Source organism: Cotesia typhae, unplaced genomic scaffold (genome assembly GCF_013202065.1).
Source record: "Cotesia typhae breed Kobodo isofemale line unplaced genomic scaffold, CoteBio_Ctyphae contig_4, whole genome shotgun sequence".
In the NCBI taxonomy this organism is placed as follows: Eukaryota; Metazoa; Arthropoda; class Insecta; order Hymenoptera; family Braconidae; genus Cotesia; species Cotesia typhae.
Genome location: NW_027423748.1, coordinates 7,906,352 through 7,919,770, shown reverse-complemented (window position 1 = coordinate 7,919,770; position 13,419 = coordinate 7,906,352). Strand labels below are relative to the sequence as shown.

At 23.9% G+C, this 13,419-nt stretch overlaps 1 protein-coding gene across 6 annotated transcripts; it reads left to right on the top strand.

Moving 5' to 3' along the window:
- Window positions 1–2: 2 nt before the first annotated feature.
- On the top strand, window positions 3–12,875 carry Kar (monocarboxylate transporter 10-like protein kar). Of its 6 annotated transcripts, none has more exons than XM_074243225.1 (10): window positions 1,535–1,748; window positions 3,567–3,607; window positions 4,619–5,126; window positions 7,387–7,538; window positions 8,453–8,729; window positions 8,805–8,943; window positions 9,585–9,753; window positions 9,827–10,076; window positions 10,156–10,308; window positions 11,136–11,684. In XM_074243225.1, exons 3-10 carry the CDS (start codon window positions 4,685–4,687, stop codon window positions 11,456–11,458), a joined length of 1,905 nt encoding a protein of 634 aa, XP_074099326.1. In that variant the 5' UTR covers window positions 1,535–1,748; window positions 3,567–3,607; window positions 4,619–4,684; the 3' UTR covers window positions 11,459–11,684. The 6 variants fall into 6 exon arrangements, with proteins under 6 accessions (XP_074099328.1, XP_074099329.1, XP_074099326.1 ...); XM_074243229.1 differs by lacking the exon at window positions 3,567–3,607 and adding an exon at window positions 11,790–12,875 and having other exon boundaries at window positions 1,539–1,748; window positions 11,136–11,201; XM_074243227.1 differs by lacking the exons at window positions 1,535–1,748; window positions 3,567–3,607 and adding an exon at window positions 3–131.
- The last annotated feature ends 544 nt before the right edge of the window (window positions 12,876–13,419 follow it).

Below are 13,419 nucleotides of genomic sequence, written 5' to 3'. Positions count from 1 at the left end.
TCATGATCTTTGACCTTGAACGTCGAAGCCGAGGAAAGATTTAGTGATCTGCCGGGGCAGTTTAGTTGCGTTCATTTAATTGGACTTGCACTGAAATTACGTCGCATCACATAAGTTTAAGACTATGTTAAGTAAGTAATGTCAATATGTACATTAACACGCATTATATATTATATTTTTGTACTTATATAAATATATTAAATATATATTGCAATAATAGGTCATCATGTATCACAATTCAACTTTGATATCATGTACTCAATATACGATAAAACATTTTATTAAATCGTTATCATTAAATCCCTTCCATCATTAAAATCTACTAAATTTAAGTTATAGTTCCTAATAATAATCATTAATCAATTATTATCATTATGATTAATTATTTTCAAATAATTTTAGTTGGGTAAAGGTAAGTACCTGTCGTCGACGAGCATGTACACTATCAATTTTCCCGGTGCGCATGCGGTTATAGAAAGAACAAACATGCGGAAATTATTTATAATCAACAGTAGTTTTAATTTCTGTTTATTTATTTTTTTTTTTTTTAATTAATTATGTGTTGACTGGTAATTTATAAATAAATATAATGCGATAAGTGATACTAAATATAATTGATTAATTTTTTTTTAACAAATAAATTTTTAAATTAAAAAAAAAAAAAAAAAAAAATTAGAAAATTGAATAAGAAATAAATTTTTGGAATTTTACTTTGAGATAATTTTTCTTTTAGTAAAAATTAATAGTTATGTAAAATTTCATGAAAATGAAGTTAGCCGACATTTCAAAATTTTTAGAAATTTTCTATTGAAAAAATTTTGATTAAAAATTAAAAAAAAAATGTCACATGTAAAAAACTTGAAAAACTGTAAGTGCAATTTTTTATAAATATCTTTTAAGTTGTAATTTAATTAATAAAAAAAAAAAAAATCAAAAATGTTTAGACGTCTGCTAATTTCAGTTTCATAACATTTTATTATTATTATTGTTGTTGTTGTTGTTTTTTTTTTTTTTTTTTTAGATCTGTAATTAAATAATAAACTATTTGAAAGAGTGATAAGAAATAATAAAGGTAGGTAGTTAGTTTATTTATAAATCTAAAGTGTTAAATGTAATTGAATGTAAGTATAAGTGTTGAGGATGTGCGTAGACTTTAGTAGTAAGTTTTATTTACGATGTATTACGTGTAATTGTAGTATAACGGGAGTAGACGTGTACAATGTCAACATATGTTGATTAGGGTGACAGACCGCGGGAAATTACTTCAAAGAGTTTAAATCGTTTTTAACTGTGAAGCATACGTGGACACTCTGGTATCAGTGATTATGATTAGGGTGAGCGGGGATTTTTTAATAGTCAATATGAAGTAATGAGAGTATAGACTAGTAAAGTTGCTTTATATTAAATAGAACTGGGGATAGAAGACGAGCAATATATAATAAGAGACTAAAGAAGAAAAGAAGAAAAATAAGTTGAGGCTGGGTAAGAGAGACGGGGTTATATTTGGTTACTTGGGGAAGAATAAAGATATAAAGAGACAGAGATCATGGTAGCATTACTAATATAAAACGTCTTGTATATGTATATATAAATAATACACATGTGCGTAGTAGATATATAATAATACTGTGTGGTCTTATTTAATAGTATTAGTTTTCAAACGACAATACATGTCGCGGTTAGTTCACCGCAGCAGTAGCATCTCACAAGCCAGTCTGAAATAATCCTCTACGTGTGAATGTTCCGTTGTGAGTCAAATAATATTTATATTTATATTTGTACTTATTTTTTTTGTTTTTTGTATTAAATTTGCAGTCATTTTTTTAGTTTAGTTTGTCAGATATTTTTTTGTTGAGATAGTGATGCTAAAAATAGCAATCATTTAACAATTTTGTAGTTTTTTTTTTTTTTTTTAAATAAATTTAGAGTAAAAAAAAAATGAAAAAAAAAAAAAATATGCAAGAGTCGAAAATTGAAGAAACTATTTATGTAAATAATTATAATATTTTTCTTGATAATTGATGATTAAAAAGTAAATAAAAGTTTAAAATGTTTGATGGTTTATAATTTAAATTTTGTGGAATTTCTTTTTATATATTTGTGTAAATAATTAATGGATATAATTTGTTTGATATTTTTGAATTTTTATTTCTTCAAGTTATAATTTTTTGTTATTTATGAAATTAACATTTTTCAATTAATTTTTTTTTTTAATTTTGCGAGTCACATTGTTTTTTTGATGGCAATTAAAAATTTTTGAAACTATAATTTTTAGATTATTTATACATAGATCCAATTAAAAAATTTATCAATTCACTATACTAAACGTTACTATTGATTATAAAATCATTAGTGATTACTCTTTTTATTGGCATTATCCAGCTGACACGTGCACTGATATTGCCTTTGTATTTATGAATTTTTCAGATTAGAATTATTTATTTTTTTTTTTTTGTTCAAGTGTTTGGCGGTTGTCGAGTGATATTTAAATTCATTTGTATTGTAGCTTCATTAATTTACGGTGAAAATCGTCTAACTCAATTACTATAAATTTTACATAAAAATCCAAACTAATAATGAAATTTTCCTTTCTAAGATTAAATTCAATTAATGATAAATAAATTGTACAATTTTTTCATTTGAGTAAGATAGTAAAAATTATGGTAAAGTACTTGGATTAAAATGATTGCTAATTAAACTTAAAAAAAAAAAAAAAAAATAAATTTCTAAATAAAGTAGAGTCCAGTAGTATTAAAAATTTTCCTATTAAGAACAACGATGTTTATTCTATCCTGAAGTCGCTTAGCAATTAGGACAGTTTGTTTCATCATCTATAAACGCTTTCGTGAATTGAAAGGAATTTGTACACCAATAAAAAAAAACTTCTTACTATTTATTGAATGATTTATTAATCTTATTAAAAAATCTATTAAACTGCAATTAAATACTTTGACAATTTACCAAATTTTTTTGTATATTTAATAAGAAACTCTTTTGATGCAAATTTGAATCACTAGTTAATAATCGAGGCACTCGCTATGCCCTTTTATCATGGATTTTATGTGTGCTTATTTAATTTTTTTCCCCAAAAATATCCCTGATAAAAAAAAAGTATTGAGACAATATTTGTCAAGGATAAAGAGCAATTATAACTTTATAGCCCAATTAATTTTTATTTCCAATTTTATTAGAGCTATTTGTTTGTTAATTAAAGTTGTCATTTACTCGAAAAACCAAATTATAAAATACACTGATTCAATGAGCGGGTTCAATAATTGATAATTTTTTTTTGTGACCAATTATAAACATTAATTGCTTAAAAAATTTTGTTTTGTTTCAAATTATCGACTAATTAAAGACGTTATCAATAATTGTAACGAAATAAATCCATAATACATTTTTTTATCATTTATAGTAATTACTTCTCAATTAATCATCGATTTTTTTATTTGATACTCCCAAAAAGTAATTTATGGCGAATTTAAAATAATTGCTTAAAATTTTTAACAAGGAATAATTTTATTTTTATTTTTTTAATCCTAATTCCATCAATTAATTAATTTTAGCTACCAAATAAGAAATCAAGATTTTATTTTTTTATTAAAAGGTGTGTTTTTTTTTTTTTTTTTTTTTTTTTTTTTATATTAATATTATTATTTTATTGTTAATCCCAAAGAAAATTAAAGAATAAATAGATTAAAAAATTAAAGAATAAAATAAATTTTCTACAACAATTTTTCTAACATTTTTTTTTATAACTTTAATATTTTCCTCAAAATATTTTTCTTAAATTTTTTCTATAACTTTTTTCGAGCTATATTATTCATTGTAATTTTTTTAGAAAAAAATAGTAATTAATAAAAATAAAAAGAAAAAATGATAATAATAATTATAAAAATTATAATAATGACATAATTAACGCCATTTAGTTGCTATTATAAAAAACTACAGAGAAAAAAAAAAATTTCTTGAACCAAGAAATTTATAAGGAAGACCGAAGTTATTTTGGAGCAAGAATAAATTTTCTTGGATTAAAAAAATTTTAACTTTATTCAAGAAATTTTCAGTCTTCCTTAAGATTTTCTTAATTAAAAAAATTTTAGGCTTAACTCAAGACTTTTTCTTTTTGTATAAATACAGAAAAAATTAATTTTTAACTAAAGAAAATATTTATTAGGACAATAATTATCTTGAATAAAATAAAATAAAATTTTTTTATTTTCAAGAAGAAATTTACTTTATCAGACTATTTTAATTTTTCTCACCACTTTCATTGTTTAAAATAATTTTTTTGTTCAGCGTACTAATTTTCTAGTTCATGATAACTCTATTAATTCACAAAAATAGAAGTTAGTAAACAAATAACTGAATAAAGAATCATTTCTCTAGAAATTAATCTAAGAAATTCCTTCCCAACATTCATTGTATTCGATAAGTCAATCAATCAATCAATCAATCAGTGTATGAATTAATAAGAGGCGTTGACTTGATACAGTCATAGCTTATTATTTATTACCCCGATAAAAGACTTGAGCCCTTGACTGGAGTTTAACTTTAATAAAAACAAATCCATAGTAAATAAAAAAATAGCTTAACAATAACCACAAATTATTTGCAGGCCTCCGCAGCAGATAGGACAGAATTCGTGAAGATAAATTTTTATCAGTTATGTATACAGCGTGCCATGACAGCCACCGACTACAATGAATTAAATGCTGATGGAGACAGCGCGATGGCCCAAGAAGACAACACTAAACGCTTATTGGTAACTGGAGTGCCCAATAATAAAGATGGATCGGACAAATTTTGTAATCACCCGGAAGAACTCAATCCGTTCATTGAGCAGCAGTCAGTTGTTTTTGTCCCAGATGAATATAAGTCGTCGAATTATTTTTACAATGAAGAGAATTTAAAGCTCAAGGATGGATCTAGAGAAAATAAGCTTTTGGTTACGGCTAATAATCAAAATCCTCCTGATGGTGGAGTTCGTGCTTGGATGATTCTACTGGGGAGTTTTATTATCAATGGGGTTTTATTCAGTATTATTAATTCGTACTCGTTGATGCAAGTACAGCTTACTGAGAAATTGAAGGATCTTGGAGAAACCAGCGCGGACGCTAAAGCATGTAAGCCTAAAGCATGTATTCCTTTATTTTGAGTTTATTTTAAGATTTAAAAAATTTTTTCATAGTTATTTCTCTTATTAATTCTGTCAAAACTGTGATTCCTTCATTTATTAGTTGCTTACATAAACAAATAAAAATTTCCATGATAAAATTTTGATGAAATTGTTGCATAAATTATCAATGATTACTCTTCATTTTTAATTAGCTTGTTTGCTTTTAATTTTTGTGTTTATAAATAGAATCAATCATTTTTTAGTTTTACTGATTATTTTATGAAGTGATTATAAATTATTTATTCATTAATGTAATAGTAATTTGGTTTATTTGTCGGTTGATTGAAAATTTTTTTATTTTTATCATTTTTACGAGATACATTTAGAGAAAAAATTTCTTTTGAAAAAAACGAGTATTGTTGTGACAGAATATTTATTTGAAAACAATTTTTGAACAAGAAATTTTTTCTCTCTATGTATTTAAAGGCAGTTATGGTATCTACAGGTAATAAAGCTTACCTTGATTAAAAAACTAACTTGGTTCAAGAGAAAAATTTTGAACAAAGAATATAATTTTTAAGAGTTTGATCATTTTAAGTCAAATTAAAAATTTTTAAAATGGTAATTTTTATTAAAAATGAAAACATAATTAAATATTTTAAGTTTTTTAGAGTAAATTTACTCTTAAGACTTATGAATTTAGAATACATACTTAAATAATTTAACTATTGTTATTATCTTATCATATATTGTTATTAGAAATCAGTAATCTTGTTAGCTTATAGATATTATTGTAATAATTAATCTAAATACTAAAAATTTTTAATAATTTTCATGAAAACTTGTTAATTGAATCAAATATTTTTTATTTTATTACAAATATCCTGTTAATAGGTCTTATTATCTGCCAGTACCGTAAAATAGAATTTTAATTTCAAATTTGAGATTATACACGGAAAGAACAAGATGACACTGGATATCATCCTAGATTATACTGAGTGAAAAAAATTTTCAGATAGTAGCTAGTATAATCCAGATTAAACTGAGTATAATCCAGATATCACTCATTATAATCCATATATCATCCAATATAATCTGGATTATACTAGCTACTATCTGAAAATTTTTTTCACCACAGATATCACTGAGTATAATCTGGGATGATATTCAGTGTCATCTTGTTCTTTCCGTGTATGATCAAGAATTAGAAAAAAACAATATCTGAATTTAATTTTTCATAAAATTGTAAATTAAAATCGAAAATTTCATCAATTAAAACTCTAATGGGTTACATACATTTTTTGCGCCAATTGAAGAAATATTTAAAAATATTGAGGAAATAAATTTAAATTAACTTCAATTTTTAAAACATAATAAATGCGAAGAAATAATTAATATACTTGCACCTGATTAGAAAATAAAATTTTTTACAAAACTACTTAGTAATTTACTTAAATATAAAATTACATAATTGTTTATTTAAACTCAAATAATTACCATTAAGTGATATTGTTTTTAAGATATTGTCATGAATTTATCAATAGGCAATAAGACTAGTGCAATAAAATACGATAAAACGTGTGTAAATTGGTCACTGAACTGCGCTCGGGGATATCTCGAATTTTTTTTCAATTGGCAACAATAGAAATTTTTAAAACTACAGTATAGAATTATAATAAAATATTAATAATAAATTATAGTGTTCGATAGCAGAATATCGGAGTGTTTTGACCTCTCCAACGTTAAGTTTATTGTGATGTGACGGATGTATAATACATATCTCTGAAGTGTCTAAGCAGACACATAATTTGTCTTTGAATATATATAACCACTGCTGTATTATTATTATTAATAATTCCCGGCATTAGTCCAGAATTATTAGACAATTGTGATCAATTAATCTGATGACTGATGACTTATTTTAAAATTAATATAGAGGGATTAACGTTAACGACTCGGAACACGGGTTAATAGGACCCACCTACTTACATATTGTACGCGAATATAAATACATTATTATTATTTATTTTTTTAAATAAATATGTTTATATTGAAAGACCTAATGACCTGTAACACGATTTGACATGCCTGAGATAAAATATGAGCTATGTCATCACTAATCACTAAGGTTATTGATTTAATGATATCGTCTTATTAAATTAATCTCATTAATAAATACTTTAATGTTAGAAAATTTAACTAATAATATATATATATATATATATATATATATATATATATATATATATATATTTTTTTTTTTTCAGCACTTGTTGGGTCATTAACTATTGGAACGACATTTTTTTTATCACCAATTGCTGGTATTTTAACTGATAAAATAGGTATACAAGTAACGACATTTATTGGTGGATTATTAGCGTTCGGTGGAATGTTATTATCGTCAATATTTTGCGATGATGTAATTATGTCTATTAAATATACATTGTAACTTTTTTAAGAAATTACTAGCTTTATCTGCAGTTATAATCAATTTAATTCAAATATTATTAAGAAACTTCAAAGTATCAATTTTATAAAAACATTTTAAAGAAACTAGGATTTTTTTGAAAATATCCAGTAGTTGAAAAGTTTGAAAATTGAAACGTATTCAACCCTACTTTTAATAAATGAAAATGTATTTATTAGTTAAAAGAAGCGTTTCTCATGAAAATATTAACAATTTTGAATCTAATAATCAATTAAAAAAAAAAAAAAAAAAAAAAAAAAAAAAACATAAATGATTTAATATTTATATTTTTGTAAGGTTTTAAAGATATACTACTAAAGTAGTAGTTGAAATAGCATTTCAGATAACATAGCACAAAGCTAATAATTTTATCTTTTATTGATATATTACAAGATTGTTATAAATAATTTAAGATGAATAATATCTACACAGAAAAAAATTGGTTGTTTGTAAAGTCGGTTTGTAACGTCATAAAGAAACATTGATAAAAAATTGCATACTTTTATAAATTGAATTAAATTTAAAGATTATTTTTATAAAGAAAAAGTACTTATTAATACATTGATAATTAAAAATTGATATAATAATTTGATAATTGATATAATTATTATTATTACCAAAAATGTAAATGGGTGAAAAAAAAATTTTGATTTCTTGAGTTAAGAAATAAAATTATTGAAAATTTTTTTAATTAATTTCTTGCCAGAAAAATATTCATTTTTTTTTTTTTAAATAAATTTTTTCTCTCATTCTATTAACTATGTCTTCTATCATATTCAAAAGCTGGTGATTACTTAGAAAAAAAAAAAAAAAAAAAAAAAGAAAATCAAATAAATTTTAATTATCAGATAATAATGTAATTTCAGGTGATAATATTATGTTTAACTTACGGTATTATGTATGGAACGGGCGCAAGTTTAGCATACACGCCAAGTCTAGTGATTTTGGGTCACTACTTCAAGCGCCGATTGGGTTTTGCCAATGGAATAGTTACTGCTGGAAGCTCGGTATTCACATCGATAATGCCGTATGTAATGAGCGCTTTTCTAGAGCGATTTGGGATGGTTGGAGCTTTGAGATGCCTGGCAATACTTACTCTTATAATACTGGTGTGTGCCATTCTTTTCAAGCCAATAGCCATCAGTACGTTATTCACTTTATTTCTCTTTTATTTGAAATTATTCCACGAGTAACTACATATTTTAATTTGTATTACAGTAAAAGAGACGACTATCATTAAAGACAAGTCTAATTGCCAAAGTGTCAATAAATCAAAACAAGCTACAATTAATTTGTCAATTTGGAAAAAAAAACGTTATGTTGTTTGGGCGAGTGCTATTCCGTTAGCATTATTTGGGTAAATTTTCTAATTAAAATTAAATAAAATTTTTCAATTTTTTTCACTGCCGTCTTTATGTTAATTGAAATTCTTTTATCATCTAAAAATTTTATTATGTAATTAATAAGTTTTTTATTTTTTGGTCTGTAAAGATAATAGCATCAAAAATTTTTTCTTTTATCTTAAAGTCAAGTTTAAAAATGAGAACACTTCACAATTGTTTTAACAAATTTTCTTTAACAAATAAATTATAGCAAAAAAAAAAAAAAATTATTAAAAAAATGAATTTGTAGGAATTTTAATAAATTAAAAATGCAATTTTTTAAAAATAATTTTTTAGTTAAAGAAAATCAGAAAATTGTCAAGTGACAGCTAACTTTAATGTTATAATTTTCCATAATAATTTCTTTTCTTGAATTAATAATTTTCTTATTTTTCTATTTATTTGATGAAATTTGACTAATTTTATTGGATTTCAAGTGTCACAAAAAAAATTTGACTTTTTGGAAGATTTTCTTCAACAAAAAGTAAAAAATTAATAACCGTGAACTTAAATTCAACAAAATATTATCAAAAAAATGTTTATGTACCGAAAAATCTACTTTCATTTCGCCTGTTGAATGATAATTTCTTAATTAATCAATTTAATATTTGTTTAGATATTTTGTACCATATGTTTACATTGGATCATTTGTAATAAAGAGTTTTGGGAAAGAATTCAACAGAAAGATACCGGTAATGTGTATTGGAATCACATCAGGAATCGGTCGGTTAGTTTTTGGTTACATAGCCGATTTGCCACGAGTTAATAGAATTTTATTACAGCAGGTAATTAATTATTATAAGTATAAATAATAAATTGATAATTATTGATGAAAATAATTAAAAAATGAATTTTCAGATATCATTTATCAGTATTGGAATACTCACGATGCTTTTACCATTAACTCCTCCATATTATTCAGCTTTGGTGATAATAGCGCTTTTATTTGGATTATTTGATGGATGTTTTATATCATTATTAGGACCAATAGCATTCGATATTTGTGGTAAAAGTGGCGCGACCCAGGCCATTGGATTTTTACTGGGAATATGTTCTATTCCGTTGACTGTCGGTCCGCCAGTCGGTGGTTTATTAACTGAATATACAGGTACGTTATTTGTCAACTTATTTACAAATAAAATAAAAAATACAACATTAATATTTATTGTTACTGTTATTGTAACTAGATTCATTTACCATGACATTTGTGGTTGCGGGTATTCCCCCAATAATCGGAGCGATTGTTATGTTTGCCATAAATTGCGTGGAAGAGGACAAAATAGAAGAAGATCCTGAAAAAATAGACGATGGAGCTGTTAATGCGGATTGTTGTCTTGATGGTAATTATTTTGTTTGTTTTCAGTGGGTAGTTGATAGATTAACTATTATTTTAAGGATATCTATCCAAAATTGTCAGGTGAAAAATAATCAATTTATCAATTAATAATTATGAAACTATAATTTTCGTATTATCATTTTTTTTTCATTCAAACGCGCTTTGCGCGCTTCTTTCAAAATTTTTATTATCGACAATTTAATTAGTCAATATTTTTACAAATTTTACTCATTAATATGTAATCGTTGCTATGGTAACCATTTCCATAGATAAAGTTGTTACACGTTCTGTACAGAAAGAAAAATTTCTTGACTGGAGAACAAAATTCAGAAGTAAAAATTTTTCTTAAAATTCTATTCTTGATAGAACTTATTTTTTTTAAATTCAAATTATCATAAATACTTGATATAATAAATTTTTATATTTGATCAAGATTTTTAAATACTTTAGGAAAGCAGCGCCGAATACTTGAGCTGAGAAAAAAATTTTTTCACCTTGAGAAAATTTTTTTCTTGAATATTTGATACATTTTATATTATTTTAGCGTGAAATTATAAATATCGAATAAAAAAAATGATTCAATAATATTTGACATGATAATCAATAAAAATATTAATGAAAATTTTCTTCTATCTTTATATTTAATTTTTTGGAGCAAGAGAGAAATTTTTTCAAGACAAAAAAATTTACTTTTATCAAGAACTAAATTTTCTTGGATTAAGATACGTATTTCTTAAACCAAGAGAATTAATTTTATTGGAATAAGTGAAATTTCTTGTATAATATATTCAAGTAACTTGCAAAAATTAATAAATATATTTTTAACAACAGGAATAGCAAAAAAAAGATTGGGTTCTCTATCAAGACTCAGCGGTGGCGGCAGCGTTCAATCGGAAGGTAGGTCATATCGTCATTCAAAAGGACTAGTACGAGCAACTGCAAAATGCAATGCTAGTTTGTATAACTCTATCCATATAATTCGCTCTTCTGACTATCATTATTCGTCAGCGGCTAATAACTCATCGATCTTCAATACCTATCAAAACTGTTACTCGTTTAAACAATACAGTGATTATTTTCCTCCCGCGGCTGGCACGTACTCTGAAAGTCTGCCGTTATTAAATCAAGATTTTAGACATACAAGAAAGTTATAACTGCAATATAATAATAACTATTTCTATTTGTGATTATTAATTTTAACTAGATAGATTTATTAATTTCAGTTATTAATCTTAAAAAAAAAAATTTTTTAAACTTTTGTTCTCTACACTAATTTTATAAAGCTATTGCTTTTTTTTATACTCAATTTACTACTTTTTAAACCTTCAATTGTTCATATTTATTTTCTTTTTTAATATTTCTTTTATAATAAACAATCTTTCTTACTTTTGTATTTTATTAGAGTTATTATTCTTTTCTCCTTTCCTCTAATTATTTTTAAAGCCTCTTATTATTTTTATTGTTAATTATATTATTTTTTTTCAGAAAATTAACGATTGGATTTATTATCATGTTAAGAAGTTACGGCACACGGAACCTGCTGCACCTTGCGATCGATTAATGTCTACAACTATATAATACGCGAGGATACTTAATGCTATTTTTCACCGTTTGCTCAATATTTTAAATTCCATACTAATTGCCGCATTTATTTTCATTACTTTCGTATAAATTACTCAAATCAAGTTTACTTTTTTTTTTTTTTTAATCTTTTATCACATAAGTTTACCGCGCACAGTAAAAAATTTTGCGTCAATGCGAAAAAAAAAATTTTTTATTAAATATTTAACACTTTTTTGTATTAATTTAACACAATAAATGTTAAATTTAAACATAAAAGTGTTAAATATTTAACAGAAAAATTTTTAATGCCGCATAATTTTTTACTGTGTAAAATTTAAATCATTTCAAATATTCAGGGTAAAAAAAAATTATCTCTACTATATATATATACACATATATCTATTGTTATTGAAATTTTTGGAAGCTTCAAATTTTTTAAAACTATTCATAAATATATTTATTAGTTAATTGCCGTAAATAGTTAAGTCGTCTGTTTGGCAATTCGGAAAAAATATGTAATTATTCGACCTAAAATAAGTATATGAAATGAAAATTTTAGAAAGAAAATGTAGAAAACAATTAAAACAAATATGAAGTACCTACCAAGTCGAATTATCGGAGTTTACATGAAAATTAAAAAAAAAAAAAAACTAAATTCCATTAAAAAAATTTTAAGAGTTTAAAGTGTCAATTAGAAATAATTTTTTAGTTAGTAATTAAATAATAATCTAAATTATATAACAGAAAGATAAACTAATGTAAATTTTTATTTTTCATAAATTCTATTAGTTATAAATTTTATTAATAATTAAATGTATACGTGTAGTCTATGCGCAAAAATTACAAATGAGAAAAAATCAAAGTACAAATATATTTTCATCAAAAAATTGTTATTTTTGTAGAATGAAATCTATAAAATATTATTGATTAAAGAAGAGAAATTTAAAAAGAACGAATATCATAATAATAAATAATAATTATAAATGGGGGTATAATTTAAGTACTTAAATGTAATTGAAATGCATGTAATTTTTTATTTTAATTAAAGTTTATAATTAACGCTTTATAAAAAAAAATAATAAAATAAAATAACTTTGTTATAATGCGTTTTTAATAATTTAAGTTTTTAAGAAAATGATCTCTCTTTTTGGGTATAAAACATTTAATTAAAATGACATATTTTGACAATAATTCGAAAAAATAATTCCGAAAGAAGAAATCTATGTACACAAAAATTTTATTTGTATGACTTTCTTCTTTTACAAAGTTTTACATTTAGTTTAGATTATATCTTTTTATCTAATTTCTATTATCCCTATTAATCCAATGAATATTTTCCCTCCCTTTCTTCTTAATTTATTGTTCATTAGTCCGTTTAGCGTAAAAATTTGATCTCTCGGTTCTCTTTTCATTCTGAATCAAGCTTAACTTTTTTTTTATCTTTTCCTTATCGATATTATTCATGATAAACCTACGGATTTTGTATTACAACAATTCTAAAAGTCTGGTCAAGTACTGTACTGATAGAAGGATTTCTTAGCATTTAAGAAGA

Bases quoted from the DNA above. Each gene is read 5' to 3' on its own strand.
- Kar (XM_074243227.1), top strand. From the start codon at position 4,685: ATGACAGCCACCGACTACAATGAATTAAATGCTGATGGAGACAGCGCG. The intron at 7,539-8,452 runs GTAATTATGTCT...ATGTAATTTCAG, and splicing joins CGTCAATATTTTGCGATGAT to GTGATAATATTATGTTTAAC. The intron at 10,309-11,135 runs GTAATTATTTTG...TTTTAACAACAG, and splicing joins TGCGGATTGTTGTCTTGATG to GAATAGCAAAAAAAAGATTG.